The 27,678-nt window shown below is 46.1% G+C and overlaps 1 protein-coding gene across 2 annotated transcripts; it reads left to right on the top strand.

Annotated features, from left to right (window-relative positions):
• EIF3L (eukaryotic translation initiation factor 3 subunit L) lies at positions 1 to 27,538 on the top strand. Of its 2 annotated transcripts, XM_007079394.3 has the most exons (13): positions 1 to 120; positions 673 to 721; positions 1,633 to 1,843; positions 5,533 to 5,612; positions 9,671 to 9,732; positions 13,407 to 13,476; positions 13,689 to 13,762; positions 16,799 to 16,970; positions 18,843 to 18,997; positions 19,749 to 19,919; positions 20,704 to 21,201; positions 26,068 to 26,148; positions 27,322 to 27,538. In XM_007079394.3, exons 1-13 carry the CDS (start codon positions 88 to 90, stop codon positions 27,358 to 27,360), a joined length of 1,695 nt encoding a protein of 564 aa, XP_007079456.1. In that variant the 5' UTR covers positions 1 to 87; the 3' UTR covers positions 27,361 to 27,538. The 2 variants fall into 2 exon arrangements, with proteins under 2 accessions (XP_007079456.1, XP_042849171.1); XM_042993237.1 differs by lacking the exons at positions 1 to 120; positions 673 to 721; positions 5,533 to 5,612 and having other exon boundaries at positions 1,765 to 1,843.
• Positions 27,539 to 27,678: the final 140 nt, after the last annotated feature.

A 27,678-nucleotide genomic window follows, 5' to 3' on the forward strand; every position in this document is an offset into this window, starting at 1 on the left:
CCGGTAGGGGCTGAACTTCCGGCCTCACGACGCAGGCGCGGGCCGCAGTTTTCGCTCTCTCTGGCTGTGTTCGCGAGTGCCGCAGCCATGTCTTATCCCGCTGATGATTACGAGTCCGAGGTAAGGCTGGCCCTGCGCGTGAACTGAGCTCCGCGAAGGAGGCAGAGTTTTTTGGATGTTGGGCCCCGCGGCGAGACGGCGTCCGGGCCTCTCTGGGAGCCCTTGCGGGCCGCGACCGCCTCCGGCCTGCCTCCCTGCGGGCGCGGCCCTCATGCTGTTCCCACGGCTGGCTGCTACTCACCAGCCCCGTCTCGGCCCGCCCACTTCGCATGTCCGGTCTCTCCTTTTGCGAGACCGGAGACGGAGGCTGCTTGTGGAATCCCATAAGGATTCTGTGTTTCTGTAACTTAGCTCGTACGGTTTGGGCTGCCCCTTGTAAAACTCCGTTGGTTCCCGCAGCCTCTTGGGCTTTGCTCTACCTTATTTGCATCCGTAACGTTGTATTGCTGTCTGGTTTATTCTCCCTTCTCTCACAAGCGTGTGAGTTTCTCCAAGGCAGGGACTGTGTTTTACCCACTTGCGTATTCTTAGTACCCTGCTTATCCTAAACATTGTCGAACGAACGTTTTGGGTTCACGAATTGGTGACCGTTTCCGTCTCTTTCCTTAATAGGCTGCTTATGATCCCTATGCTTACCCAGGCGACTATGACATGCACACAGGTGAGACCATGGACTTGTCTGGCTAGCTAGGCGCTTCTAGGGTTTGGCACCTTTTTGAGGGTCTCAGAACAGCTTTGACGGGCATCTGTTAAACGCTCTTTCTTCGTGGTCCTGGTGTGGAGTCAGTTATTAGTTCTCAGCAGGAGGGTGGTATAGAGCCTAATAAACCAGGTCTTTTTCATGTTCCACCTCCGAGTCTCAGAAGAGAAAGCTTACTATCCTGGATGTGGTTTCCTTGTCAGACTATTCGCTGAAGAAGAAAATCTTGGGCAAAATTAAAGAAATTCAAACCAAGCCCAAGTGAAGTATTTTTGGAAGGTTTTGGGGTTTCCTGAAACGTAGTGAGTTGGTTTGACTTAGTAAGTGCCGTGCATGGTTGCAGGTACTTTGTCCAAAGCGTTTCATTTAGTCCTTAAAACAGTTCTATAAAGTACCTAAATTAAAGTTGTCTCCATTTGGCAGATGAGAGAACAGAACAGAGAAGTTTGGTAACTTGCACTATTGTATTGGTAGAAAATGGCAGTCATTCATTCATCCAAAAAATATTAAGCGCCTACTACTTACTTTCCCTTCCCACAGTCGTCTTCTCTCTTCTAACACACATATAACCACATGGGTACACCTGAAGGTACACTGAGTACAAGGTTCTTGCCCTCTTAGGCTTCAGGTTCTAGTGGAGGAAAGAGATTATGAACAAACATATACTTTTAAGTAGTGGTGCGTTTTTTGAAGAAACCGCGTACCGGGATTGAGAGTGAGTTGGGGACAGTTATGTTTCTGAGCGCTTAAAAGGGAATTATACCTGATTTGTAGACTTTAGTTTAATTTAGAGGATGGTCTTGCCCTTTTGTTTTGTAATATACGTGGGTTCGAAAGCACTTGGTAAAGTATTTGTTCTGTCCAACCTTTAGGAGATCCAAAGCAGGATCTGGCTTATGAACGTCAGTATGAACAGCAGACCTATCAGGTGATCCCTGAAGTGATCAAAAACTTCATCCAGTATTTCCACAAAACCGTCTCAGATTTGATTGACCAGAAGGTGTATGAGCTTCAGGCCAGTCGTGTGTCCAGCGACGTCATCGACCAGAAGGTGTATGAGATCCAAGACATCTATGAGAACAGGTACAGACTGCTGGCTGAAATGACCCTCTTTCTAGGTGGACTGGTTTAGTGACGCAGCCCCTGAAAAAGGTGCTGTCTAATCACTTCTCTGTAAAGAGAGAGCCCGAGGGGTTTCCGTGATTCCTTGGGGGAGACATGTTACTTTGTTGGACTGTATTGCCAAAACTCATACAGGGTCTGGGGCGCCTGGGTGGCTCAGTCAGTTAAGCCTCTGACTTCGGCTCAGGTCATGATCTCACAGCTTGTGGGTTCGAGCCCCGCATCGGGCTCTGTGCTGACAGCTCAGAGCCTGGAGCCTGTTTCAGTTTCTGTGTCTCCCTCTCTCTGACCCTCCCCTGTTCATGCCCTGTCTCTCTCTGTCTCAAAAATAAATAAAAACATTAAATTAAAAAAAAAAAAAATTAAAAAAAAAAAAAACTCATACAGGGTCTAAAATAATAACACCGTGATCAGTAATTATAGCAGCAGTTACAGTAGTATGTCCGACCAGTGTAAATCAGGCAACATTCAGAATGCTTTTCCTGTGTTTTACTCATTACGCTTCACAGTAACCCCATGAAGTAGGTAGTATTGTTTTCCTCATCTTACGGATGAGGGAAACAAAGCACAGAAAGGGTAAGTCACATGGCTACTTGAGTTTTGAACCTGCACATTCTGACAGCAGAGCCTAATTTTTAAATTACTGCACGACTTTTTTCCTAATGTGTATTTACCGAGAGAGAGCGAGAGTGCGCGTGTGCAACACGCAAGCTTGGGAGGGAGATAGAGAATCCCAGGCAGGCTCTGCGCTGTCGGCGTGAAGACATGGGGCTCTGTCTCAGGAATTGAGAGATCGTGACCTGAGCGGAAATCATGAATTGGACACTCACCCAGCTGAGCCCCCCAAGATGCCCCACATTACTGCACAACTTAATGCATAACAGGGTGAGCCACGCTTTGACTGGTTTTGAGGGGATTGCCCTTGTGTAATTGGCATTAGAGATGAGACAGGTCAGTCAGGGTCAGGATAGTCAGGAATGACTTCACCGAGGAAGCAGAATTTAAACCATTACTGAGAGGAGGGGTGGACAAAACTAATAGCCGGAGGCTTATTGGATCAGTGAATAGAATTAATCCCTGAACTGTTTTTTCCTTCCTCCTCACATCTTCCTAGTTAAAAGTGTGTAGCTCGGTGCTGTCCCATAGAAATAATAATGCTAGCCACACGTGTAACAGTTTTTTTCATCAGCTATGTTTAAAAAATATAAAAAGAGGGGCATCTGGCTGGCTCAGTTGGTGGAGCTTATGACTCTTGGTCTCAGGGTTGTGAGCTTGAGCCCCACGTTGGGTGTAGAGATCACTTAAAAATAAAACTTTAGGGGCACCTGGGTGGCTCAGTCAGTTAAGTGTCTGACTTCGGCTCAGGTTGTGATTTCATGGTTTGTGGGTTCGAGCCCTGCGTCGGGCTGTGTGCTGACAGCTCAGAGCCTGGAGCCTGCTTCGGAATCTCTGTCTGTCTGTCTGTCTGTCTCTCTCTCTTTCTCTCTCTCGTCTCTCAAAATGAATAAAAATATATAAAAATAATAATAAATGACTTAAAAAATAAGTAAAAAGACGGGAAATTAATTTTAGTAATTTATTTCAACATCTAAGATATTACCACTCATAATCAGAATTAAACCGTTAATGACTTATTTTACTTTTTTTAGTATTATGCATTCTAAATCCTATATTTTGTATTTATAGCACAACTCAATTTGTGTATGTTGGAAATACTTGATCTCTATTTAAATTTTCTTTTTTTAATGTTTATTTTTGAGAGAGACCAGGTATGAGTTGGGGAGGAGCAGAGGGAGAGGGAGACACAGAATCTGAAACAGGCTCCAGGTTCTGAGCTGTCAGCACAGAGCCCGACGCAGGGCTCAAACTCACAGACCGCAAGATCATGACCTGAGCCGAAGTTGGATGTTTTAACTGAGCCACCCAGGTTTCCTTCTATTTAGATTTCATAACATTTACAGTTGAAACATCAGATTCACATACTTAAATAATTCTAAATATACTTGAAAGTTTTCCAGAAACTGAGTTAAGTATTGGTTTTTTTTAATTAGAATTAAAATTTGAGGGGCACCTGGGTGGCTCAGTCGGTTAAGCATCTGACTTCAGCTCAGGTCATGATCGCGCCATCCGTGAGTTCGAGCCCCGCGTCAGGCTCTGTGCTGATGGTTCAGTGCCTGGAGCCTGTTTCAGATTCTGTGTCTCCCTGTCTCTCTGACCCTCCCCCCGTTTATGCTCTGTCTCTCTCTGTCTCAAAAATAAATAAACGTTAAAAAAAAATAAAAAATAAAATAAAATTAAAATTTGACATTCATTTCTTTAGCACAGTAATCACATGTGGCAGTTAGAGTTGGAGCCATGCGTGGGGTACACATTTCCATAGGAGAATGTGTGGTGAGGAGAATGTCTGGCGCCTTGGAAAGTTATGTTCCTTTGCAGATGAGTGGGCAAATGGAGGAAATGGTAAATAGACAGGGCAGAAAGAAAATCTAGATAGTATAGACGTAGAGAGTAGTGTCAGGAAAATAGGTAGTAAGTCAGCAGAGAGAAGTGGCCCAGGAAACCAGAGAGAAGAGACTTTGAAGAAGGGAAGGGTCAACAAACGTTAAGTGTTCTGGTGAGATTGAGTCAAGGAAGGAGCCGGTTGATTTTGGCAATTGAGAAGTCCTTTGATCACCAGCAAGGTCCGTTTCAGTGGAGTGGTGGAGGCAGGAGCCAGATGGCAGAGGGTGAGAAATGGAGGATGACAAAGGAGAGGTAGCAAGTGTAGAGGACATAAAGTGTTGTTGAGATGCTTTGTGTTTTGTCGCATGTCTTGAAGCGGGAACTTGAGCATATTTTTGTGCTGAACTGAAAGATCCGGAGGAGAGAGAGAGGTGGGAGTTGAGGAGAGGGGGGGAAAGCTGAAGTAGCTCCTAAGGGGATCAGGAGGGAAATGGAACGGAAACCTCTTGTAGGGCTGGGAAGCATCGTGGGCAGCGGTGTTTGGGTGGGATGCTGCAGGTCTGCGACGGCATCAGACCACAACGGACAGACAGATTTGCTTCCAAGTTTGGAAAGGAGGAGGAGACACGGCGCTCCAGGAGAGTAGGAAAAATATTGCTAAGGGAGAAGGGTGGGAGTATCTAAAACAGGTTATCAGATCAGGGAACAGCGAGCTGTTAAGTATGACTGGAGTTCATGACACGGAGGCCGGAAATGATCCTGAAGAGCACGGTGGTTGCCTGACTGATAATTTTTTTTAGCGTTTATTTCTGAAGGAGAGACAGAGCGTGAGTGGGGAAGGGGCAGAGAGGGAGGGAGACTCAGAATCTGAAGCAGGCTTCAGGCTCTGAGCTGTCAGCGCAGAACCCAGTGCAGGATTCAAGCGCATGTACTCTGAGATCGTAACCTGATCCGAAGTTGGAGCCCCACTGACTGAGCCACCCAGCTGCCCCATAAGCGATAAAAAGGAGTGTTTACCGTATTGAGAAAAGTTGAGGTGCAGAGTTGGGTATAGGAAAGTTGTAGACTTGGAGGGCTTTGGCCCTGGCTTCGTTGCTGTGACGCCTTCCCCTTTGTGAGCCTGGGTCCTTATCTGTAAAATGTGAAGGTTTCTTCTTCTCAGGTCCTTCCTGTTTTGGACTTGTAGAATTTTTGTGCTTGGTTTTCAGCTGGACCAAGTTGACTGAAAGATTCTTCAAGAATACACCCTGGCCTGAGGCCGAAGCCATCGCTCCACAGGTTGGAAACGGTAGGTATGAGCTCTTTGTGTTCTGCGCGCTGGGTGGGATCCTGCGACGGGGGTCACTAGGAGGCTCAAATGATCTGTGTCTTTCACTCACTGTTTTGTTTCCCCAGGACTTCGTACACAATAGACCCTTAGTAAAGAACTTGTTGAATGAAGGCCGAATAAACAAAGAGGGGACAGAGACCTCTCAAGTGTGGTGAAGCTGAAACTGAGATCTTTGTCCTGACTTGTTTCCATTTCCCTCTGTAATTTTGGAGGTCATTATAGTCGCTTGGGAATGGGCTCTCTGGCAGCTTCCTTCCACCTTTCACTTTATGATGGTTTTTTTATATATGGTGTGATGTAGGAAGACCCATCTGCACATTTTTACATGTCGATAACTAGCTGTCCTAGCACTAGTTTTCGAAAAGACTGTTTTTCCATTAAATTATCTTGGCACCTTTGTCGAAATTGGTTATCATGTAAACGTAAGGGTTTATGTCTGGATTCTCAGGCTTTTTGGTTTTTTTTTAATGTTTTATTTTTTGAGAGAGCGAGCGAGCACGAGCAGGGAAGGGACAGAGAGGGGGAGAGAGAGAGAATGAATCTGAAACAGGCTCCAGTCTCTTAAGCTGTCAGCATAGAGCCTGATGTGGGGCTAGAACCCATGAACTGAGCCGAAGTTGGATGCTTAACCCACTGAGCCACCCAGGTGCCCTTCTCAGCCTTTTTTTTTTTTTTTTTTTTTTTTTTTTTTATTTTGAGGGTTGGGGGAGGGAACCCCAAGCAGGCTCCACACTGTCAGTGCAGAGCCTGACGCGGGGCTCGAATTCATGAACCGTGAGATCATGACCTGGGCCGAAATCAGGAGTTGGACACTTAACCGGCTGAGCCACCCCGGCGCCCCTAGACTCTCATTTTAACTCCATTGATCTATATGTCTTTCCTTATGCTTGGGCCACGCTGTCTTGATTATTGTAGCTTTGTGGTAAGTTTTGAAACCAGAAGTGTAAGTCCTTCAACTATGTTCTTTTTCAAGATTGTTTTGGTTCTTCTGAGTCCCTTGGGTTTCCATATGAGTTTTAGGATCAGCCGGTCAGTTTTGGCAAAAAGCCAGCTGGGATTTTGCTAAGGATGGTGTTGACTCTGAAAATAGAATTAGGGGTATGTTGCTTTTATATTTAAGTCTTCTAATTTATGGACATGTAGTGTCTTTTCATTTACTCAGCTCAGTTTAGAAGTCGCTCTCGGAGAGTTTATTTTCTGTGGTGCTCAGACCTCTTTCTTTAATATGTTGCCTATAAGAACGTAACATTGTGTGTCTTAACTACAAAGTCCTGTAATACAGTTGACCCTTGAACAACATGGGTTTGTACTAGGTGAGTCTGCTTATACATGGATTATTTTCGCTCCCATACAGTACTGTAAATGTATTTTCTCTTACAGTTTTCTTAATGTTTTCTCCTCTACAGCTTACTTTATTATAAGAATACAGGATCTAATACACATAGCATACAAAATATGTGTTAATTGACAGTTTGTGTTATTGGTAAGGCTCCCAGTCAGCAGTAGGTTATTAAAGTTCAACAGTCAAATATCTGAGGAGTCAGAAGTTATTTGTGTGGGCTTTTGACTGTGCAGGGGGCGGTTCTTGCCCCTAACCCCTACATTGTTCAACGGTCAGCTGTGTATAATTTTATAGGAAAGTAATCACAGGACCTAATAGTGAAAAAAGAGATTTGGTGTGAAAATCACCCCCCTCCCCTTCCATCCTCAAGTCTTCAGTTTCTCTAGAGCCGTCTAGTGCTACCACTTTCTTTTCTTATCCTTCCCATGATGGTCTATGCATACAGAAGCAAATAGAAATACCTTTTTGGTTTCTTTTTTACATAGACTAAATGCCATTTCTTTCCCTTGGAAAAAAAATTTTTTTTTAATTTTTTTTTTTTTTAACGTTTATTTATTTTTGAGACAGAGAGAGACAGAGCATGAATGGGGGAGGGTCAGAGAGAGGGAGACACAGATTCTGAAACAGGCTCCAGGCTCCAAGCTGTCAGCACAGAGCCCGACGCGGGGCTCGAACTCACGGATTGTGAGATCATGACCTGAGCCGAAGTTGGCTGCTTAACGGACTGAGCCACCCAGGCGCCCTGAAAAAAATTTTTTTAAATCATCTTTTTAGTTTTTGTGGTTTTTTTTTTTTTTTTTTTTTGAGAGAGAGAATGAGAATGAGTGGGGGAAGTGCAGAGGGAAGGAAAGAGAGAATCCCAAGCAGGCTCTGCACTCTCAATTTGGAGTCCGACACGGGGCTCGAACTCCCAAACCGTGAGATCATGACCTGAGCCGAAACCAAGAGTCAGATGCTTAACCCACTAAACCGCCCAGGTGCCCCTCCCTTTTTTTTTTTTTTTAAATGTTTGTTTATTTTTGAGAGAGAATGTGTGTGTGAGTGGGTGAGGGGCAGAGAGAGGTGTAGACAGAGGATCAGAAGCAGGCTCTGTGCTGATAGCAGAGAGCCCAGTGCAGGGCTTGAACTCATGAACCACGAGATCCGTGACCTGAGCTGAAGTTGGATGCTTAACTGCCTGAGCCACCCAGGGGCCCCTTTTTTCCTTTTTAAAGTTAATTATATTTTTGGAGTGTATTCTGTATCTCCAGGATTTCTTTTTTTTTTTCCTTTAATTTTTTTTCTTTTAATGTTTATTTTTGAGAGGGGCAGAGAGAGAGGGAGACACAGAATCCGAAGCAGGTTCCAGGCTCCGAGCCGTCAGTACAGAACCCGACACGGGGCTCAAACTCACGGACCGCGAGATCATGACCTGAGCCGAAGTCGGACGTTTAACCGACTGAGCTACCCAGGCGCCCCTGTATCTCCAGGATTTATAAGACCACCCCCAGGTTTGGTGGTTGGTATAGTTGTATCCACAGCTGTGAAGGTTTACAGCAAATGGATACAGAGCAAAATCAGCAAGGGGAAAGAAGACATGGACAGGAATCTAACGGAAACCAGGTGCTTGTTGCCAGCAGTCCCTTCCCGTGGAGTCCCATGGGATGTGCTGTTCCTCGAGCAAGCAGGGAATTGTGACGTGTGAAAAGTTGTCTGTCAGAGAGGCTACTTACAGACTTGGTGTCCAAGGATTTTATTGGGTGTTGGTTATGTGGGCACATCCTCTGCCTAGCACATACCAAAATTCCAGACCCCCAGAAGGAAAGCGGGAGTTCAGCATGAACCACTGTTGCACAGTTTAGGCATAGCAGACCAACCACTCTTATCAGGGTGGTGAGGACCTTCCTGAGATCCAGGTTCCCAGATGCCAGCCAAGGACCAGCTTCACTAGCCAAAGGGTAGAAGTCTCACGCCTGCTTTGTTAGCTCTTTTCTGCTCAGTGTCAGTATCCAAAGAACTCTTCCTTCCTTCCTTCCTTCCTTCCTTCCTTCCTTCCTTCCTTCCTTCCTTCCTTCCTTCCTTCCTTTCTTTCTAGTGGTTGTATCGTATTAATAGGATAAGTTCTTTAAAATAGGATTTGTGGCTCAGTCAGTTAAGCATCCAACTCTTGATTTTGGCTCAGGTCACAATCTCTCGGTCATGGGATTGAGCCCTGAGTCAGGCTCTGCACTGGGCGTGGAGCCTGCTTGGGATTCCCCCTGCCCCCCTTTTTCTTTGTCTCCTCCTCCCCCCTCTCCATGTGTTCTCTTTCTTTCAAAAAAAAAATATAAAAAAATTAAATAGGATTTCTAAATAAAAGATACCCATATATTTCCGATTTTGATAACGTGACATTGCTTTCTTGGGAGCTGTTACTATTTATTTATGTGTTGGTTTATTAAACAACTGGATGGCAAAATATCTTAAATGACGGGAAATGAGTCTGAATGAGATGAAGATGAGGTTGAAAGACAAAACAAGGTGAATTTTCTTGTTGCAGGTATTCTTGGGGTATAAGTGTTAAAATTTAAAATGTAGATGTCGTTTAGTCTTTTAAATCATGTTTATTCTTTTACTCCCTTCAAAGGGGCTAGAACTGCCTGAAGACCCTGGTTGTTTGTGGATTACTAAAGCACCCCTTTGCCATCTCTTTCAGATGCTGTCTTCCTGATTTTGTACAAAGAATTATACTACAGGCACATATATGCCAAAGTCAGTGTGAGTATCTAAGTGTTGTTGGCGTTGTTTTAAACTGTGTGTCGTTTTTGTGTTTGGAACACAACCACTGGTTTATACTGGTTCGGTGTCCAAGAGTGGTTGGCATGTGTTCTCAGTATTCTTTTAAGACATAACGGGGGGGGGGGGGGGCGCCTAGGTGGTTGAGTAAGTTAAACGTCTGACTTCGGCTCAGGTCCTGATCTCACAGTACGTGGGTTCGAGCCCCGCGTCACAGTCTGGAGCCTGCTTCGGATTCTGTCTGCCTCTCCCTTTGCCCTTCCCCTTGTTCACGCTCTGTCTCTCTCTGTCTCTCAAAAAAAATAAACGCTAAAAAAATAGTAATAATAACAACAGAGGGAATGATTGAATCTAGCAAGCTGGGTATCTATTCCAGACAAACTGTAATAGGTGATAGCTTTGCTGTCCGTTTTAATGTCTCCGTCCCCACAGTTTCTGACTTGCACTCATCACATTGATTGGGTTGTAGGATGCCATCCTAATAGTGTGTTCCTGAGTGCTGCCTTAATTTTTTTTTTATGTTTGTTTATTTTTGAGAGAGAGAGAGAGAGAGAGAGCGCGAGAGCACACAAGCAGGGGAGGGGCAGAGAGAGAGGGAGGCACAGAAGCTGAAGCAGGTTCCAGGCTCTGAGCTGTCAGCACAGAGCCTGACACAGGGCTCATACTCATGAGCTGTGAGATCTTGACCTGAGCTGAAGTTGGATGCTTAACCGACTGAGCCACCCTGGGGCCCCCTGAGCACCTTCTTTTGTCTCTGCCTGTGATGTCCTTGCTTTTTTAACTCCAGTGCATTGCCCTGGCGTCTTTGACTCTGAAACATACATGAAATTGTCACCGTGTGTCAAGCATAATGCTTGGCATTTGACATGCATCTATATTCTAATCCTCACCGTAATCCTGCAGAGCAGGCAAATTGAGGTGGTTTTTCTCAAATTCATACAACTAGTAAGTGGCCAGACTCCTTGAACTCGGGCCTGTCTTATTGGAGTACCAGTGTTCTTTCCGCCACACTCCCCCTACTTTGGGCACCTGTTTGATTCTTCTCTGATTTCTGAATTTTAGAATGACAAAAGTCTCTTAAAATACGATCTGTACTATTTATACACATGATGACTGAAAATCTCTATTATTAGCCCCAGTGTCTCTAAATCCATACTTGCATATCCAGCTACCTATTCCACGTCTCCAGTTGGTTGTCTTTCTGGTCATCTCATCTCAAGTGTAACATACCCCAAACTGAAGTCTTCTTTTCCCTGTAAACCTGTTCTTCCCATGTCAGCCAACTCGCAAATAATACCACCGTGCATCCAGGTGACTTGGACTGAAAACCTTGGCCTCTTTCTTGACTTTTGTCTCACTTGACTTCTAGCCTTGCAGCAAATCCTGTTCAGCTCTATCTTCAACATACTTCTTGAAACCACCCACTTATCACCGCCACCACTGCTGCTATCCTAGTTCAACGCATTATCGTCTCTTGCCTGGACTGTGTAGCTGCTTACCTGGTGTCCATTTCCACTCTTCTACTAGAGTTTATCCTCAGCCTGGTAACCAGCGTGATCCTTTTGAAACATAGTCTCACCAAGTCACACCCTGCCTCCCAATCCTACCGTGACTTGCTCTTATACTTAGAATAAAATCCCAAGTCTTAGTCATAGTTCTGCTTGATCTGGCTTCCCCTCCTTTCCTGGGCTCCTGGCCATCCTCGGGCCATCCTCCTGGCCACGCTTCAGAGCGTATGTGCATCACTAGCTGACATCGTATTATTTGTTTACTAGGTTTTTGTTTGCTACCCCCGCTAGAGGGTAAAACTCCGCCAGGGCACGGACTTGATCTTGTTCACGGCTGTAATCCCGTGCCTCGTCACTGATGGTGACAGGCTAATTGTTGGAGCGTGCGTGTGCATGTGTAAATGAAGGAAACTGGCACCATGATCTCTCCTTAGAGTATTTCTGCCTGCTCACAGTTAACTCGGGTCTCGTCCCCCTGAGGGGTCAGCTTGACCTGACTAGCGAGCTCTTGCTTTGCCGTGGGAGCCACCGTGAGTGCCGGCTGGAGGCGTTCCCGTTGTCCGAGTACTGCAGGGGCTGTGCTTTTCTGGCGTCCCAGTGAGAGCTCTCACTACTTTATGTGAGAGAAAGTGAAGATTCCCTCCTACACTTGATGCTTTGGCTCAGGTACAATGTGAGCCATGCTGAGTCTAGCTAGCCTATATAACACGGCTTTCTTGGGAAGACCGTGGCATCAGAACCCATAGTGCAAGTGGTTCTACCATGCCCAATCTTACCTTTGGTCTGTAATAAAGATTCAGCAGAAGCTTATTGATCTTGTAACCTCTTCGTTAGGTACCACATGGGGTACATTCATATATACGGCCAACGTTAAATCTTGTGGGGGCGTTTCATTGAAAGAACACTTAACTATATTGGGCACTTTTACGACAGTCTCATTCTACATAGACGTTGAGTACCTTGTCAGAAGCTCAGTAAGCAGTGGGGCTAAAACTCCAGGGCTGTGTTCTTTCTCCCCCATTACAGATAGCATCGTGTTATTCCCCAGCTCAGAAGCCTTCAGTGGTTCTCCGTTCCCAGCAACATGAAGTCTAGAATGGGGGTCAGCAGCCTTCACTATGAAGGGCCAGATAGGTTTTTTTTTGGCTTTGAGGCCATCATGGTCTCTGTTGAATGTGTTCAGCACTGCCTTTGTAACAGCCGTAGACAGTGAGTGCAGGGCTGTGTTCCAGTTGAACTTTTTATTGACCAAAACAGGGGATAGTGGATTTACTGACCCCTCTGGCCTAGATTTCTGTTGACCTGAAAGACCTCTACACTCCTGGCCCCTTCTAGTCTCGTGTAGCCTAGTGTAGCGTTATCTGCTCTCACCATTCTTTGAGCGCTGTGATCTTACCTTTTTGCTTTTGTTAGTACTTCTGTCTTTCTTTCCTTCTTTTTTTTTAATGTTTGTTTTTGAGAGGGAGAGAGGGAGACACAGAATCTGTAGCAGGCTTTATCTAGGCTCTGAGCTACCAGCACAGAGCCTGACGCTGGGCTCAAACTCATGAACTGTGAGATCATGACCTGAGCCAAAGTTGGGACGTTTAACCAACTGAGCCACCCAGGCGCCCCAGTACTCCTGTCTTTCTGCTTCACTGGATCTGCATGCTTGTTCTTTAATGGTCAGTTGGGGTTGTTGCCGTAAAACCTGAACATTATGGTCTGATATTCAATGCCCCTTTGAACTGCTCTAGCTCTTACGGTCTTCCCTCTGACTTGAGTGCTCTTTGCATCCTCAGAAGGAGAGAGTCACCGTCAGTTCTCATGGGTCTTTAGCCGTCATGGTAGACCATGAGTAAAATACATAGATTTTATTTCTTTTCTTTTCTTTTCTTTTTTTAACATATATTTTATTTCTTAATATTTATTTTGAGAGAAAGCACGCATGTCAGGGAGGCAGAGGGGCACAGAGAAAGGGAGGGAGGGAATCCCAAGTAGGTTCCATACTGTCAACACTGAGCCCAGTGTAGGGCTCAAACTCCCCGTGAGATCATGACCTGAGCTGAAATCAAGAGTCTGATGCTAAAGCAACTGAGCCACCCAGGGGCCCCGAGTAAAACACATTTAAATTAAACATCTGTGCTGATGTCTCCTTTCTTTTTACAGGGAGGACCCTCCTTGGAGCAGAGATTTGAATCCTACTACAACTACTGCAATCTCTTCAACTACATTCTTAGTGAGTTTGAGTTTGGTTAAGGGTGTGAGGCTGTGATGAGGCCCAGTGCTGGCCTCTAGCTTTTTGTTAGCAGAATTTTAATATGCAAGTGGAAGGGGGGATGTCCTGTTATTCATGGTCTTTTTAAGAGAAAAATTAGAAAATGTATTCTATATATAGCCTTACCAAGTGGGCATAGTTTGCATCTGACTTTGCTGTGATCTCCCACGCAGATGCCGATGGTCCTGCTCCCCTTGAACTACCCAACCAGTGGCTCTGGGATATCATTGATGAGTTCATCTATCAGGTATCTGGCCAGCCATGATCTCATTTGAAATAACTAGTCCAACAGAGGAGCAACAGTTACCATTGTTTGCATTGTTAAAAAGATGCTTGGGATAAAAATGTCCCCATCGTGGTTGGGGATATCCCCTGGTGGCGGTCCTCAGTGTCATGGTTTTCTGAAGAGTCAGTGACGCATAAGAGCTCTGGGTATCAATTTGGTAGTCGAGCTGAGTTGCACCAAGCTCTTACCTGACCTTGAGAGTTGGTCTGATAGGGAGAATAAAGGCTTCCTAGGCTTTGGAGTCAGGTAGAAGTGAGTGGGTGCTGGTTTGGGGGCTCCCACCTGGTAGTCTGTAACGTGGACATGTTGTTTAAGCTCTCCCAAGTTTGACTTTCGTCTCCTAGGAAACAGAAATGTTGTATCCCTTGACTGTGATAGTGGTTATATGCTAGATAAGAATAAAGTAGAACATTAGCATCAAGGCGGAAACATTGCCTGTCTTGGAGTGCTCCTATGGAGGCTCCACCAAGAGCTGGGTCAGATGTCAAGTACAGCAGCTGTGTAGCCCAGGGGTACACTTTTCAAGTCTTGCTGTTCACTAACCTGGGACCCTGGGCAAATTACTTAACCACATTGCCTTGGTTTCTGTAAAAGCGGGATTTGGGGGGTGATTACTGGAAATGACATCTAAAGTGCTTAGTGCAGTGCCTGTCACAGAAGAATTACTCAGTAGATGTTGCCTGGTTGTTGTGATGGTCAGTACTATCATTATTCTTTACCACCTTCTTTTAGGTTAGTTTTATTCTTTAAAAAGAGAATATAGACTTAAAAAACACAGAGTAATTGAATTTGGAGATACTTGTTTCCTGTGAGTTTTATGAGGACTGGATAACTCTCACTGGGAATTTCCGGAGAAATCAGATTTTTAATAAAGCTGTTATTTGAGCTGCACAGACCAGAGTCTTAGAAAGTGTTGGCAAGTTGTGAATGGTGGGCTGAGAAAGCCCTCCCAGGGCCCTTTGGGAGAGGCTTTCTGCTTAAGATGAGGCTTTGGTGCCTTTTGTGCAGTGAGGGCCACAAACCACACTGGCCTGGTTTGCCTTTTCTGGCGTCTTGGCTTGTGTCAGCCCCTTCTTTGGCATATTTTAGAAGGTTGGTGGTCCTGTTGACTCACAGCAGGTCAAGGAGGATCATCTGTGCTAAGGTTCTTCATCCTTCTTAAGATTATCATAATCCCTTGGGCTTAGCTGGTGCTCTCTTAAGGGGCTTAAAGTGCTCTCACCGGTAACAGAGCCTGGCCAGTGAGGGCCAGGTGGGATTCTGCCTGGCCAGGTAGATGTCACACGGGTAAGTGGCTCTTTCCCGCCACTCTGGTTTCATTTACTTTTATCAGGACAAGTAATACATCTATATATCGTTACTGTTTAAAAACTTCGTCTATTTCACATTGCAGATAAAAGTGTCTTCCTTGCCTTTGTGGAGGCATCAGTTATTGTCTGGAAAGATAGACACCATGTTAATGTTTCTCAGGGTTACATACATACAAAAATAACTCCATTTAGAAATGGTTCAATAATATATTTATGTAATTTGTTACGATATGGAACACTTAACATGTCTACATAGAGACATGTAGAAACAAAGCTGCTTTGTTTGTTTTTTTCTGCTTACTACAAGATCTGTGTAAACTACCTTTTTGGTGATGAACATTTAGGTTTTCAGTTTCTACTGCTACAAACAGTGAGTAAATATCCACATTTATGTTACACATAGGTTCATCTCTAGAGATCACTAGAGGTAGAATTGTTGGTTGAAGGATATTTGCTTTTTACGTTTTTTTAAATCAGCTTTATAGAGTCAAAATTTGCACACAGTAAAATACGAATTTTAAGTGCACTGTTGATGAGATTTGACAAATGTGTACACCGCCACTGTAGAGATCTAGAACATGCAGTCCCTTGGGATTTTAAGAAATAGTAACATCTTGCCCTCCCCGAGGGCTGTGTCGAATTCCACTGCTGTCAGCAGTATTTGAGAATTTCTATGCTGTGGATGTTACTGGTCTAATTTTTGTCTGTTTGATGGGAAAGAAATGGTGATCTCATTTTAATTTGCATTTCTCTGGTATCTGAAGAGATCAAGCGTTTTCCCTGTTAATTGACCAATCTTATTTTTCTTTGAAGTGATCATCAGTGTCCTTTGTCCATTGTTCCATTGGATTGTCTTGTTTTTACTGACATAGAATCTGTTCAGTATTCTGGATACTCTTCTGTTAATTGTAAATCTGGAAACATTTTCCTACATTCTTAGAGGAAGATGATATTTTGGAGTTGAACATTCTTGGGTCATCTAGGACCTAGATTCTAGGTCACTGGTTTCCAAACTTGGTGTGCACCAGAATCAACCAAGGAGCTTTTACAAACTAATTGACTGCGTAGGTCTCTTGTGCTGTTTTCTGGGTGACTGATGGAGCCCCAGCCCATTGCTGGTCCCAGATGGAACCACTGCCTCAAAAAATACCTGTGGTATGGGCTCTATATGTGCCTTACGCTGGGTGGTTAGGGTCTGGGTTGGTACAGAGGCAACTCAGAGTGGGTTCCTGTCCTAGGTGAATTGATGGTGAACTCCAGTAGGGAAGACACACGTACAGACACCTGCCCTGTCTCCACCGCATTCATAATCCTGACTCGGGCATGGCACAGCCGTCTAAGAGTAGATCTGTTCCAAGCCACCTGCTTCTGATAGCCAGGTTGACTGCATTGCAAAGCTCGTAGACTTTACACTGAAGTCTGGAGTCAAATACCAAACTGAATGTGTTTTTTTGTTTTACAACCTAACTTTCCTCTTAGAGATCTAGCTAGCCGAGGAAGAACTAACGTGCTCAGTGATGAACAAAGTTCAATTTAAACCAAGATGGCTTTGCAAAAACAGGTAGCGCGCAGAACAGTTCGGCATGAGCGGGAGTAGCCCCGGCCCTCCCCTCCCAGTCCACAGCCCCCCCACGGCCTCGTGTTCTGCACCGGGCGCCACTCGGTCTCTCTCCCTTCTTCCCGACAGTTTCAGTCGTTCAGTCAGTACCGCTGTAAGACCGCCAAGAAGTCAGAGGAGGAGATTGACTTCCTTCGTTCCAATCCCAAAATCTGGAACGTGCACAGCGTCCTCAATGTCCTTCACTCCCTAGTAGACAAGTCGAACATTAACCGGCAGCTGGAGGTGTACACGAGCGGAGGTGAGTGCTGCTTGCCATCTGTTCCCGTGGAAGAGAGGCCGCAGAGGGGTCGCTGCGGCTTAGGGAACCGGCTGCTCCCGTTTGGTGTTGGACGTGGGCAGTAGCCAAGTGCTGATGTCGGGGGCTGTGCGGCTTGGCAGCCTGTCGCCGACAGACTGAACCGGCACTCGTGAGACCAGCATTCGCAGGCATTTGTACTGTCTCCGGGGCCTTTGTTTAGATCAGCGATTCTCCCAAGTTTTTGGTGTCGGGACCGCTTTGCAGTCTCTAAAGATTGAGAATCAGCAAGTTGAGCTGTATAAATTTTGCCCCTGTGAGAAGAGTATCATTTTCTCAAATCACTTTGGCACCGGGTTTCGTGGAAGAGAGCTCCGTGTGCTTCTGCCTTCTGTCTGTTGCAGTTACAGTCTGTTTTAGTTGCAGTAGATGAGGGAGACCGGGCCTCATCCAGACATGGAGTCGGGAAAGGGAGGAGTATCTCAGCAGCCTTTTCAGTCTTTGCGTTCTTTGCTGCTACATCAAAACTTGACAGCGAGGGGTTCATACCCGTTCATTGGATGAGGATTCTGAAAACGTTAGCGGTGAACTTTTACTTTCTTATGTTAAAGTTCATAGGTTTATCCTGCAGCTTGAATGGATCTTTTTTTTCCTTTTTTTTTTTTTTTCTTTTTACTGCTGCATGGTTTTGTAGAATACTGGTTCATGGAGTTATAAAGATTTTCTGTTGACAGATTTTATTATACAATTAAAAATATTTTTAAATGTTTATTTTTGAGAAAGAAGGAGACAGAGTGCAAGCTGGGGAGGGGCAGAGAGAGAGGGAGACACAATCCGAAGCGGGCTCCAGGCTCTGAGCTGTCAGCACAGAGCCCACCGCGGGACTCGAACTCACAAACCGTGAGATCATGATCTGAGCTGAAGTCAGATGCTTAACGGACTGAGCCATCCAGGCGCCCTTTTATTAGACAGTTTTTAAAGACCACATCTGTTACTTTTGTCACAGTCTCATCAGACAAGTCTTTATATGGAAGGCGTTGAACTCATAGTGGCAGATACAAGTTCTTTAAGACTACAGTTTTTGTTTAAAAGCTCACATTTTCATTGGCAGTGAAGTGAGCACTGTCCATTTTGTTGTTGAAATGTAACAGGTTCACTTCGTTCAGTTTTGGAACGTGTCTGCTAAACACCCCAATCTGAATTTATGGGCCATTCTTTCAAGTAAAAATAGTATTTTGTGAAAAAAGTGGCTGGTTCTTTTCCTGCATGTGGTGGGAAAGAATACAGTAATTGCAGTGCCACTGCCTGATTTATGCTGAGTTGTTGGTAGTTTTACCCATGTTGTTCTCGGGTGTTTGGGGCAAGTGTCAGTTCAGTGAGAAAGACAAATTGCATCTTAGTGTTATTAGGAAAATAGCTTTGACCTCAAGAACTTCCTGAAAGCAGTGGCCTTGGTGAGTAAACTGCTCCTGAGAAAAGGGGCCATCTCGGTATTCTCAGGTGTCTTGGGACCAAAAAAAAAAAACAAAACACCAAAAAACTGTCACCCCACTCAGGCAACTCTTGTTGGTAAATTTAAGATTAGTTTAAGGCCAGGGAGGCCTAGCTGGCTCATTCGGTGGAGCATGTGATTCTTGATCTCAAAGTCATGAGTTCGAGCCCACATTGGGCATAGGGATTACTTTAAAAAAGAAAAGATTAGCATCAGGTCAAGTGTGCTGCTTCTTGGTATTTCTTTGAGGGCGGTGAATCTCTGTTGCGGGAAGCTTTAGAGGCCGCCGGTAGGTGAAGAGGTCACCGAGGGACGTTCAGGGCTCAGGCTTACCTTCTTTCACCTGCCCCTGCGGAAGTGTTCACGGTATCTGTTTCTCTCAGGTGACCCCGAGAGCGTGGCCGGGGAGTATGGACGGCACTCCCTTTACAAGATGCTTGGGTATTTCAGCCTGGTGGGGCTCCTGCGCCTGCACTCCCTGTTAGGGGATTACTACCAGGCCATCAAGGTGCTGGAGAATATCGAACTGAATAAGAAGGTGATTACCTGCACCTCCCTCCCCTCCCCACCCCTCCCCCCACCCCCTTCCGGAGCCAGAGGGTCTGCTTCAAGAGACACTCTGATCTATTAGGATACATTTCAGGGAGAAGAAAGGATTCATCCCCAGGCCAGTTGAAAATTGAGAACTGGGGGAACCACTGTAATGAAAATCTGAGCCTGGGCAAGGTGCTTTCTCCGTGTTAGTTAGTAACACTTGAACTATTCAGCAGTCTCTGATTCTGTTTTCAAAACAGAATGACAATGGTAGATTTTTACCATTCAGGTTTCACTTGTTAAGGAATTAACAGAAGATTTAGTTCTAAGATGGTTAGATAATGGTTATTAGCTGTGGTGGTTTTTCTTAGCCACAGAAAAATTGGTGCCTTTTTGACATGTGTGTATCTTCCAGTCTTTATCTGTTCCTTTATCAAGTTTATCTGGAAAAGCAAGGAGTAGACAAGGAGGAATATGTGACTGAGGTATAGAGGGATTTGGATCTGAAAGAAATTTTAAGGTTACCTGATTCAGGGCCCCCCCCCTTAAAATATCTAACAAAATGAGGTTCTCAGGTCCTAGAACTTAATCGGTGAATGGTATGGTCTGTACTCAGAACCTCTGACTCGAGCCAGGGCTTCCCCTGGGTGGTCCAGGGCTTCTGCCTCAGCTGACACTGGGCCCTGCCAACCTCCAGACTCTCTCTGGGGTGGATCGGTTCTGGGACTCATGGGTGCTTCTCCCTTCTTCCGCAGAGCATGTACTCTCGTGTGCCCGAGTGCCAGGTGACCACTTACTACTACGTCGGTTTTGCCTATTTGATGATGCGTCGCTACCAGGATGCCATCCGGGTCTTTGCCAACATCCTCCTCTACATCCAGAGGACCAAGAGCATGTTCCAGAGGACCACGTACAAGTATGAGATGGTGAGGAAGCCTCCGACCGGCCTGACCCCTTGGCACCTAGGCCAGCAGTTTTGGGGAAACGCCATCCAAAATGTTGCTCTTTGTATGCCTTTTCAAGCTGGCATGCTCTAAGTTTCTTTTCTTTGTGTCTCTTATCCCAGATCATTAACTCCTTAACAATAGGGACAATATCTTCCATTTTACTTTTGTCCCGCGACAGTGCCTAGATGTATTCAAAAACCGTTTGCTGAGCGTTCACTGGGCTGTCGGTGTTTAAAAATGAGTTAGATGTGGGTACCGCCCTCACGCAGTTTGCCGTGGAGGAGGGTGGGTCCAAGACGTGCACAGCATTGAGGTTTCTAGGCAGAGAAAAGGTGTTGGGACTTAGAAGTATGGTGATGTAGCACCACGATGGACTCTCTCGTCGGGGCGGGGGGGGGCAGGAGAGTAGTCAGATTGGGGGTGTCAGGTTCTGGAGTGGCCTTCACCACCCAGCTAAGCTGTTTGATCGTCACAGGCATTACGGCGCCATCCGAGTTTCTGGGTGACTCGGTCGTAAGTGGTGTGGGAGCATCGATCTGGTGGAGTGTGGGGTGGTCCAGGGAGAAGGAGGCCCCGGTAGAGCATGCAGGAGCCAGCCCAGGAGGACCTGGAAGTGGGCTGGGAGGTTCACTAGAGCTAGAGGGCGCACTGGGAGAGACTGTGGGAGAGCGAACGGCCCCGGGAGGGTGTCGGGGCGACGGCGGCAGGGACTTGCGAAAGTCCGTGGCATTTGACCCTGCGGCGATTTCTCTCCCACCCCCAGATTAACAAGCAGAACGAGCAGATGCATGCGCTGCTGGCCATCGCGCTCACCATGTACCCCATGCGAATTGACGAGAGCATTCACCTCCAGCTGCGGGAGAAATACGGGGACAAGATGCTGCGCATGCAGAAAGGTGACCCGCAGGTCTATGAGGAGCTCTTCAGCTACTCGTGCCCCAAATTCCTGTCGCCCGTGGTGCCCAACTACGACAACGTGCACCCTAACTACCACAAGGAGCCCTTCCTGCAGCAGCTGAAGGTGTTCGCCGATGAAGTACAGCAGCAGGCCCAGCTCTCAACCATCCGCAGCTTCCTCAAGCTCTACACCACCATGCCTGTGGCCAAGCTGGCTGGCTTCCTGGACCTCACGGAACAGGAGTTCCGCATCCAGCTCCTCGTCTTCAAACACAAGATGAAGAACCTGGTGTGGACCAGCGGCATCTCTGCCCTGGACGGCGAGTTTCAGTCGGCCTCTGAGGTGGACTTCTACATCGATAAGGTACGGCTGGCCCCCGGCCTGGGCCTCTGGGGCCCTGTGTTCACACACCCCGTGATAAACACCGACCGGGCGCCCGCCGCGCTGAGCATTTGGGACTTAGCGGTGAACAAAATCCACAAAGCTTTCTGCCCTAGTGCTGATGTACTAACGTAAGAAAATAGACACGGAGCGTTCCGATGCCGCGAATCAGGTAGTAGGTGTCGATGCGAAATGAGCAGACCCACTTAATTTTTTAAGAAAAAAAGTTCTGTTCGAGTCCGCGTTAAGACAGCTGCCTGAGAGGCACGGTCTCCACAACGTAGACAATGCTCCAGGGAACGAACGTTTGGTGTGAGAGTTCTATATGGTTTTGTTTTGTTGAGTTGTAAGTCGCAGTGAATGACCTTCCAGAGAGTTACAGGCTATATGGTACGTGCAGGGCTGTATGACTTTAATCTTACGGGAATCCGGGAGTTGTTTTTCTGTTTCTTCAGCCCACATTCTTTTTTTTTGTTTAACTATTTTTTTTCTATTTCTTATCTTTATGTTTGGAATGCTTCTCTCTCTCTCTCTCTCTCTCTCTCTCTCTCTCTCTTTTTTAAATGAAGTAGATGTACAGAGTTTGCTTGGGGCAGAAATAAAACCCGTGCTTTGAGGTTTTGCCGGGTCATTTTGACCTTAGGTAAGGGTTAAAGTATAGCTTCCCTGAGAGCCCAGGAGCAGGGCCCACAAACACGGAGAGGTGAAATTTTTCCTTTATTTTGCGGTAGGTTAGAATCATCAGGTGCTACCCAGTTACCGGTAGTGGTGGTGGGAGGCAGGGGTCGCAGGACTGAATAAGGTGCTCGGGACAGCCTGTGCTGAGGAAGGGAAATCGAAGCTAAGACTTGAGGGAGGTAAAGACATTAGCCAAACGCACACCCGGGGGGAACAGCCGTCCACGTAGAGGGAGCAGAGGCCCTGGGCAGGAGCGAGGGGACAGCTTCGGTGTGGCTGGAGCGGCCCGTGAGAGGAGGCCGTGGCCGAGGGAAGGCTGGAGAGGGAAGAGGGTGGGTGCGGTGTCACATCTTCCATCTTTTTTTTCCCTCTGTTCTGCTTAATTTCCTTTGGATATATTGTTCTGTCCCTGTTCGTGTCTTCAGCTCTGCTTTTGCTTTCTCTGATTTTTTTTTTTTCACGGTTCGGTGTTTCCTTAGATGCCTTTTTTGTTTTTTAAACCTAGGACGACCGTTCATTCTCCTAGAGGGGATTTGCTTTTGCCTCTTCAAGGTGCCTGGGGAGATTACTGGTCCGGGACCACCATAGACCAAAGCCTCAGGTTTTCTGGGTGGGACCAGGTAGCAGGCCCAGGCTGCAGCTGCAGATTGTCAGAAGAATCACCTCGTGTTTATAGTATGTTGGGGATGGGTCTCTTTCTGTTATGCTCCTTGGCCAATTTGGTGAGCTTTGCTTGATGTCTGGAGCAGGCAGTTGCGTCCGTGTCCGCCTTCAGCTTCAGGGTGTAGCCCTTCAGGGTCCCAGCAGTGCAGGGAGGGGTTTCTGTAAGACGCCCCAGCCTTGGTTTGTCCCCTCTGTGCAGGTCTTCTAGGATTGATTAGCGAATGTCTTCAGTGCAGAGGGGGCTTCTGTGTTTTACTCAGGATGGTTTATTTTCTCTTAAGTAGCTCTGTATTCTCTTGTCAGCTCTTTGATGTTATGAGGAGGTTTAAAAACATTTTTTTGTTTAACATTTACTCATTTTTGAGAGCACACAAGCGGGTTGGGGCAGAGAGAGAGGGAGACACAGAATCAGAAGCAGGCCCCAGGTTCTGAGCTGTCAGCACAGAGCCCGACATGGCGCTGGAACTCACGAACCGTGACATCATGACCTGAGCCGAAGTCAGACGCTTAACCGACTGAGCCACCCAGGCGCCCTGATGTTATGAGGAGGTTTTTAAAAATCATTCTGTATTTTGGTTGTTTTAAGAAAGTGTGCTGGTCTAAACATACTGTTTTTTGGGGAGTTTTTTTAAGGTATAATTTGTATAACAAACTTCACTGTTTTTTTTTAAGTGTTTTATTTATTTTTGAGACAGAAAGAGAGCATGAGCAGGGGAGGGGCAGAGAGACAGGGAGACACAGAATCCAAAGCAGGCTCCAGGCTCTGAGCTGTCAGCACAGAGCCTGACACGGGGCTCGAACTCACAAACCGAGAGATCATGACCTGAGCCGAAGTCGGACGCTTAACTGACTGAGCCACCCAGGCGCCCCAAACTTCACTGTTTTAAAGGGTATAATCCCAGGGGTGCCTGCGTGGCTCTTGATTTTGGTTCAGGCCACGATCTCACAGTTTGCAACTTTGAGCTCGAGTCCCGTGTCTGGCTCTGCACTGACAGCATGGAGTCTGCCTGGGATTCTCTCTCCCTCTGTCTCTGTCCTTCCATTTGCTCATGTGTATGAGCTTGCGCGCACGCTCGCTCTCTCTCTCTCAAATAAACTTTTTTTTAAAAAAGGGTATAATTCCATGGTTATTAGTGTATTCATAGTGTCACCCAACCATTTCCACTGTCTAATTCTGCAGCATTTCCCACATCCCCGAAAGAAGCTTCTACTCATTAGTGGTCATTCCCAGTTCCCCTTGTACCCTAGTCCCTGGGAAACCAGTAGTCTGCTTTCTGTCTCTGTGGATTTATCTCTCCCTCACTCTTTTTTTTAAAGTTTATTTGAGCATGAGAGAGCACGCATGCGAACAAGGGAGGGTCAAAGAGAGGGAGAGAGAATCACGGGTGCCCAACCAACCGAGCCCCCCAGGTGCCCCTGGATTTGTCTATTTTTTGACATTTCCTATACATGGAATCATAAAATATGTGGCCTTTTGTGTTTGCCTTGTTTCATTGGATGTGCTTTCAAATTGCATCCAGGTTGTAGCATGTATTAGTACTTTATTCCTTTTCAAGGCCGAAAAATACTCTACCGTATGGATATACCGCTTTATTCATCCACTCATCAGTTGATGGACATTGAATCGTTTTCACCTTTTGGATATTGTGGATATAGCACTGCTGTGAGTTTTTGTGTGCACATAATCTCTTGGGTGTATACCTACTTGTGGAATTGCTGGGTCAGTTTGGGTAGTTTGTTTTGAAAGCTCATCTTGCTAAACAAACCGTGTCGTTCGGAGTTTATGACTTTTGCAAGACTTAATGTTTGGCAGAACTTAGCTATCTCTGACGCGAACCAAAAGTAGAAACATCGGAAGTGGAAGTTTTCCAGTGTTTTATTCGTGCTTTTAAAAGTCAAAACTGTCCCTTGCAGCATTACATCAACTACCTAAAGTCCTTTTTGAGTTTATTCCCAATACCTGACATACACACATTCTTTGGCAATGTCAGTAACCTGGTCCATCCCTCTGTCTTCTCTTTGTGACCCAGCTGAACTAGTCCCAGTTATCTGGATGGTCTTTAATAAAATACTTCTCCCGGGGCGTCTGGCTGGCTCAGTCAGTAGAATATACAGCTCTTGGGCTCAGGGTTGTGAGTTCAAGTTCCATGTAGGGCATGGAGATTTCTTTTCTTTATATAAATGTGTGTGTGTGTGTGTGTGTGTGTGTGTAAAGAAATATATGTATGTACATATATATATGGTAATGTATATATATACATATACAGATATAAGTAAACACTTCTCCCAAGAATTAGCCATTTAGTTATTACAAATAAAATTTCGTCATGATTTGTTATATTCATATTATAAGTTAAGACTGATTAATAAGTCCATATGTGAAAAATTTTTCGGGGATATTTTTCTTTTATTATTGTTCCTCTTACTGGTTCAGGTTCATCTTTGGCAAAATGCTGCTTTCTGTTTTGTTTTGTTCTCAGTAAAGATTTTATTTTTGAGTAATCTCTACACCCGGCCTGGGGCCCGAACTCCTAACCCACGATCAAGAGTTGCATGTTCCACTGACTGAACCAGTGAGGCACCCCTGCTTTCTGTTTTTCTGGCTTTTCTTTTTTCATCCTTGACTTGAAAAAGTCCTCTCAAAGAGATTCAGAAGTTTCTTGGGTCTTAATCTAGATTATGTAGGAATTTACAAGTAAATTGGTGTTCAACCACATTTGAGCTAAAACACACAATTTAAAATCTGGACTAATTTGAAACATTACACTCCCAAACAGTGTTGAGAATAAAATGTTGAGGATGCCTGGCTGGGTCAGCCAGTGGAGCATGAGACTCTTCATATCAGGCTTGTAGGTTCAAGCCCTTGTTGGGTATAGAGATTACTAAAATAACAAATCTTACAAAAAAAAAAAAAAAAAGAATAAAATACTGTCTTAAATGTTTTTATTGCCGAAATAGTCCTATTCATTAAAAAAATAAAAATAAATAAAAATAAAATTAAAAAAACCTTGAAAGTAAAAATAAATGGGGTGCCTGGGTGGCTCAGTCATTTGCGTGTCCAACTCTTGATTTTGGCTCAGGTCATGATCCTAGCGTTGTGGGGTTGAGCCCTGCGTGCTGAGTATGGAGCCCGCCTAGAATTCTGTCCCTGTCGGTCTCCCTCTCTCTGGCTCTTGCTCTCCTTTCCCTCTCCCCTCCCCACCCCACCCCCAGCTCATGGGCGCGCAGGCCCTCTCTCACACTCTCTCTCTGAAATAAAAAAAATTAAAAAGGAGAAAATAAAAATGAATTAACAGGAAGAAAATAAAAATCAACCGTTTAGAAAGAAAGAAAGCTGCCATCAACTGGTTACGCTCCCTTATAGGCTCCCGCCCCCCCCCCCCCCCAAAACAACACACACCTATTTGCTTTTGAAAAGCACCGTAGGGGGTTATTTAGCAGCATGGTTACTTGCAAGTCCGTTAGTGGCTCTACCTCACTGCCCCTCTGATTCTACTTTTTCCACAGGACATGATCCACATCGCAGACACCAAGGTTGCCAGGCGCTATGGGGATTTCTTCATCCGGCAGATTCACAAGTTTGAGGAGGTGAGAAATCTGAGAGAGTGTGGTGTGTGGGCTGGGGACCGAGGTTAGGAACTTGGTTGGGGAGTTAGGAAGTTTTTACATTTTTCATTTCAACAAAGCCCCAAGTTGGCCCTTGAAGTTTCTGAGCTAGACTGGCTGGCTGCTTGGGGTTTGGGGAGTGGGGCTGGGCCTCTAGCAGTTGCTGCGTCAGCCTTCTCCAGAGCATCTCTTTCCAAGATCCCTCTCTGCGGGTGGCCGGCTCTCCTCTCTCTGCCTCCCTGGTATTTCCTAATATGGACGGATTCACTGCCTGCTCTTACCCGTCCCTCCCCGTGTGGCAGTCACTCTCTTAGACAGGTCTGGCCAGTTTCTGCAGGCAGGGAACAGAAAGCTGTGTTTTGACAGACTGGGCGCATTCCACATCTTGCCCTGGGAGAGGTCTTGTGGGTCAGGCCAAACACAAGGAGGGTGCAGGGTGCAATGGCGTGGGGGTCTCTTTGTGGCCATAGCTGGAGCCACTTCGTCCTGGTGTTCTGAGTCCTCCAGCAGAGGTCACTGTTAAACGCTCCGGTCCGTGGCACCTGGCTCCTCCTGCAGGAGGCCCTGGCAGGCTTAGCCTCTCTGAGGCCTAGAAAATGGGCCAAGCCATGTAGGGGGTGGGTGGGTGTGTGTGTGTGTGTGTGTGTGTGTGTGTGTGTGTGTGTGTGTGTGTGCGCGTGCGTGTGTGCGCGCGCACGCACATTCTGTGTGAAGGACAGGTAGAAGAACAGTCTGCATGAAATTTTTTTAAGTTTATTTACTTATTTTGAGAGATAGCAGAAGCAGGGGAGGGGCAGAGAGAGAGGGAGAGAGAAACCCAAGAAGGCTCCGTGCTGTCAGCTTAGAGCCTGACGTGGGACTCGAACTCACGAAACATGAGATATGACCTGAGCTGAAAGCGAGCCGGACGCTGAACCGGCTGAGCCACCCAGGAGCCCCCAGTCTGCATGAATTAATTGCACACGGCCACAGGTGTCAGGATTGGAGCCCCTAACTGAGGCTGTGTACACACACAGCGGACACCTACGCCCGCATCAGAGACGCCCTCCCTGACTTCAGAAGGGCAGCCCAGGGGTTGGGCCTGGTGGTCGTGTGCCTGCAGGAACAGGGCTGGGGAAATCTCCATAGCTAACTTTGCTTTTCTCTTTCTTCTAGCTCAATCGAACTCTGAAGAAGATGGGACAGAGACCCTGAGTACTCTCACACTGTTCTTAGTCAGGAACCTACTCTGATGTCTTTGTAGGTGGGGTGTATTTTTGTCACCGTGAAGCCTTTACCTGGATCGGCCATCACCTGTTCAGCTGAGTTGAAGTTTATTTGAATTAAGGACTGAAATGTTTTAAATAGGCCTCAGTAAAAGATCTTCTTTGGAGCCAGATTTGTCATCTAATCATTGTTGGGGGGAATCTGTGGTTGAGGGCAACAGTATGTGATTTCCTCTGATTTTCTCCTGATGCGTCAGTTACTGGTGTTTAAATTGAACTCACAGTTTGTGGGACATTTTCACGGTTG

Source organism: Panthera tigris, chromosome B4 (genome assembly GCF_018350195.1).
Source record: "Panthera tigris isolate Pti1 chromosome B4, P.tigris_Pti1_mat1.1, whole genome shotgun sequence".
Taxonomy (NCBI): Eukaryota; Metazoa; Chordata; class Mammalia; order Carnivora; family Felidae; genus Panthera; species Panthera tigris.

Excerpts from the sequence above, each read along its gene's own strand:
- EIF3L (XM_007079394.3), top strand. The coding sequence starts at position 88 with ATGTCTTATCCCGCTGATGATTACGAGTCCGAG. Across the intron at positions 16,971-18,842 it reads GGAGGTGTACACGAGCGGAG|GTGACCCCGAGAGCGTGGCC; the intron begins GTGAGTGCTGCT and ends TGTTTCTCTCAG. Across the intron at positions 18,998-19,748 it reads ATATCGAACTGAATAAGAAG|AGCATGTACTCTCGTGTGCC; the intron begins GTGATTACCTGC and ends CTTCTTCCGCAG.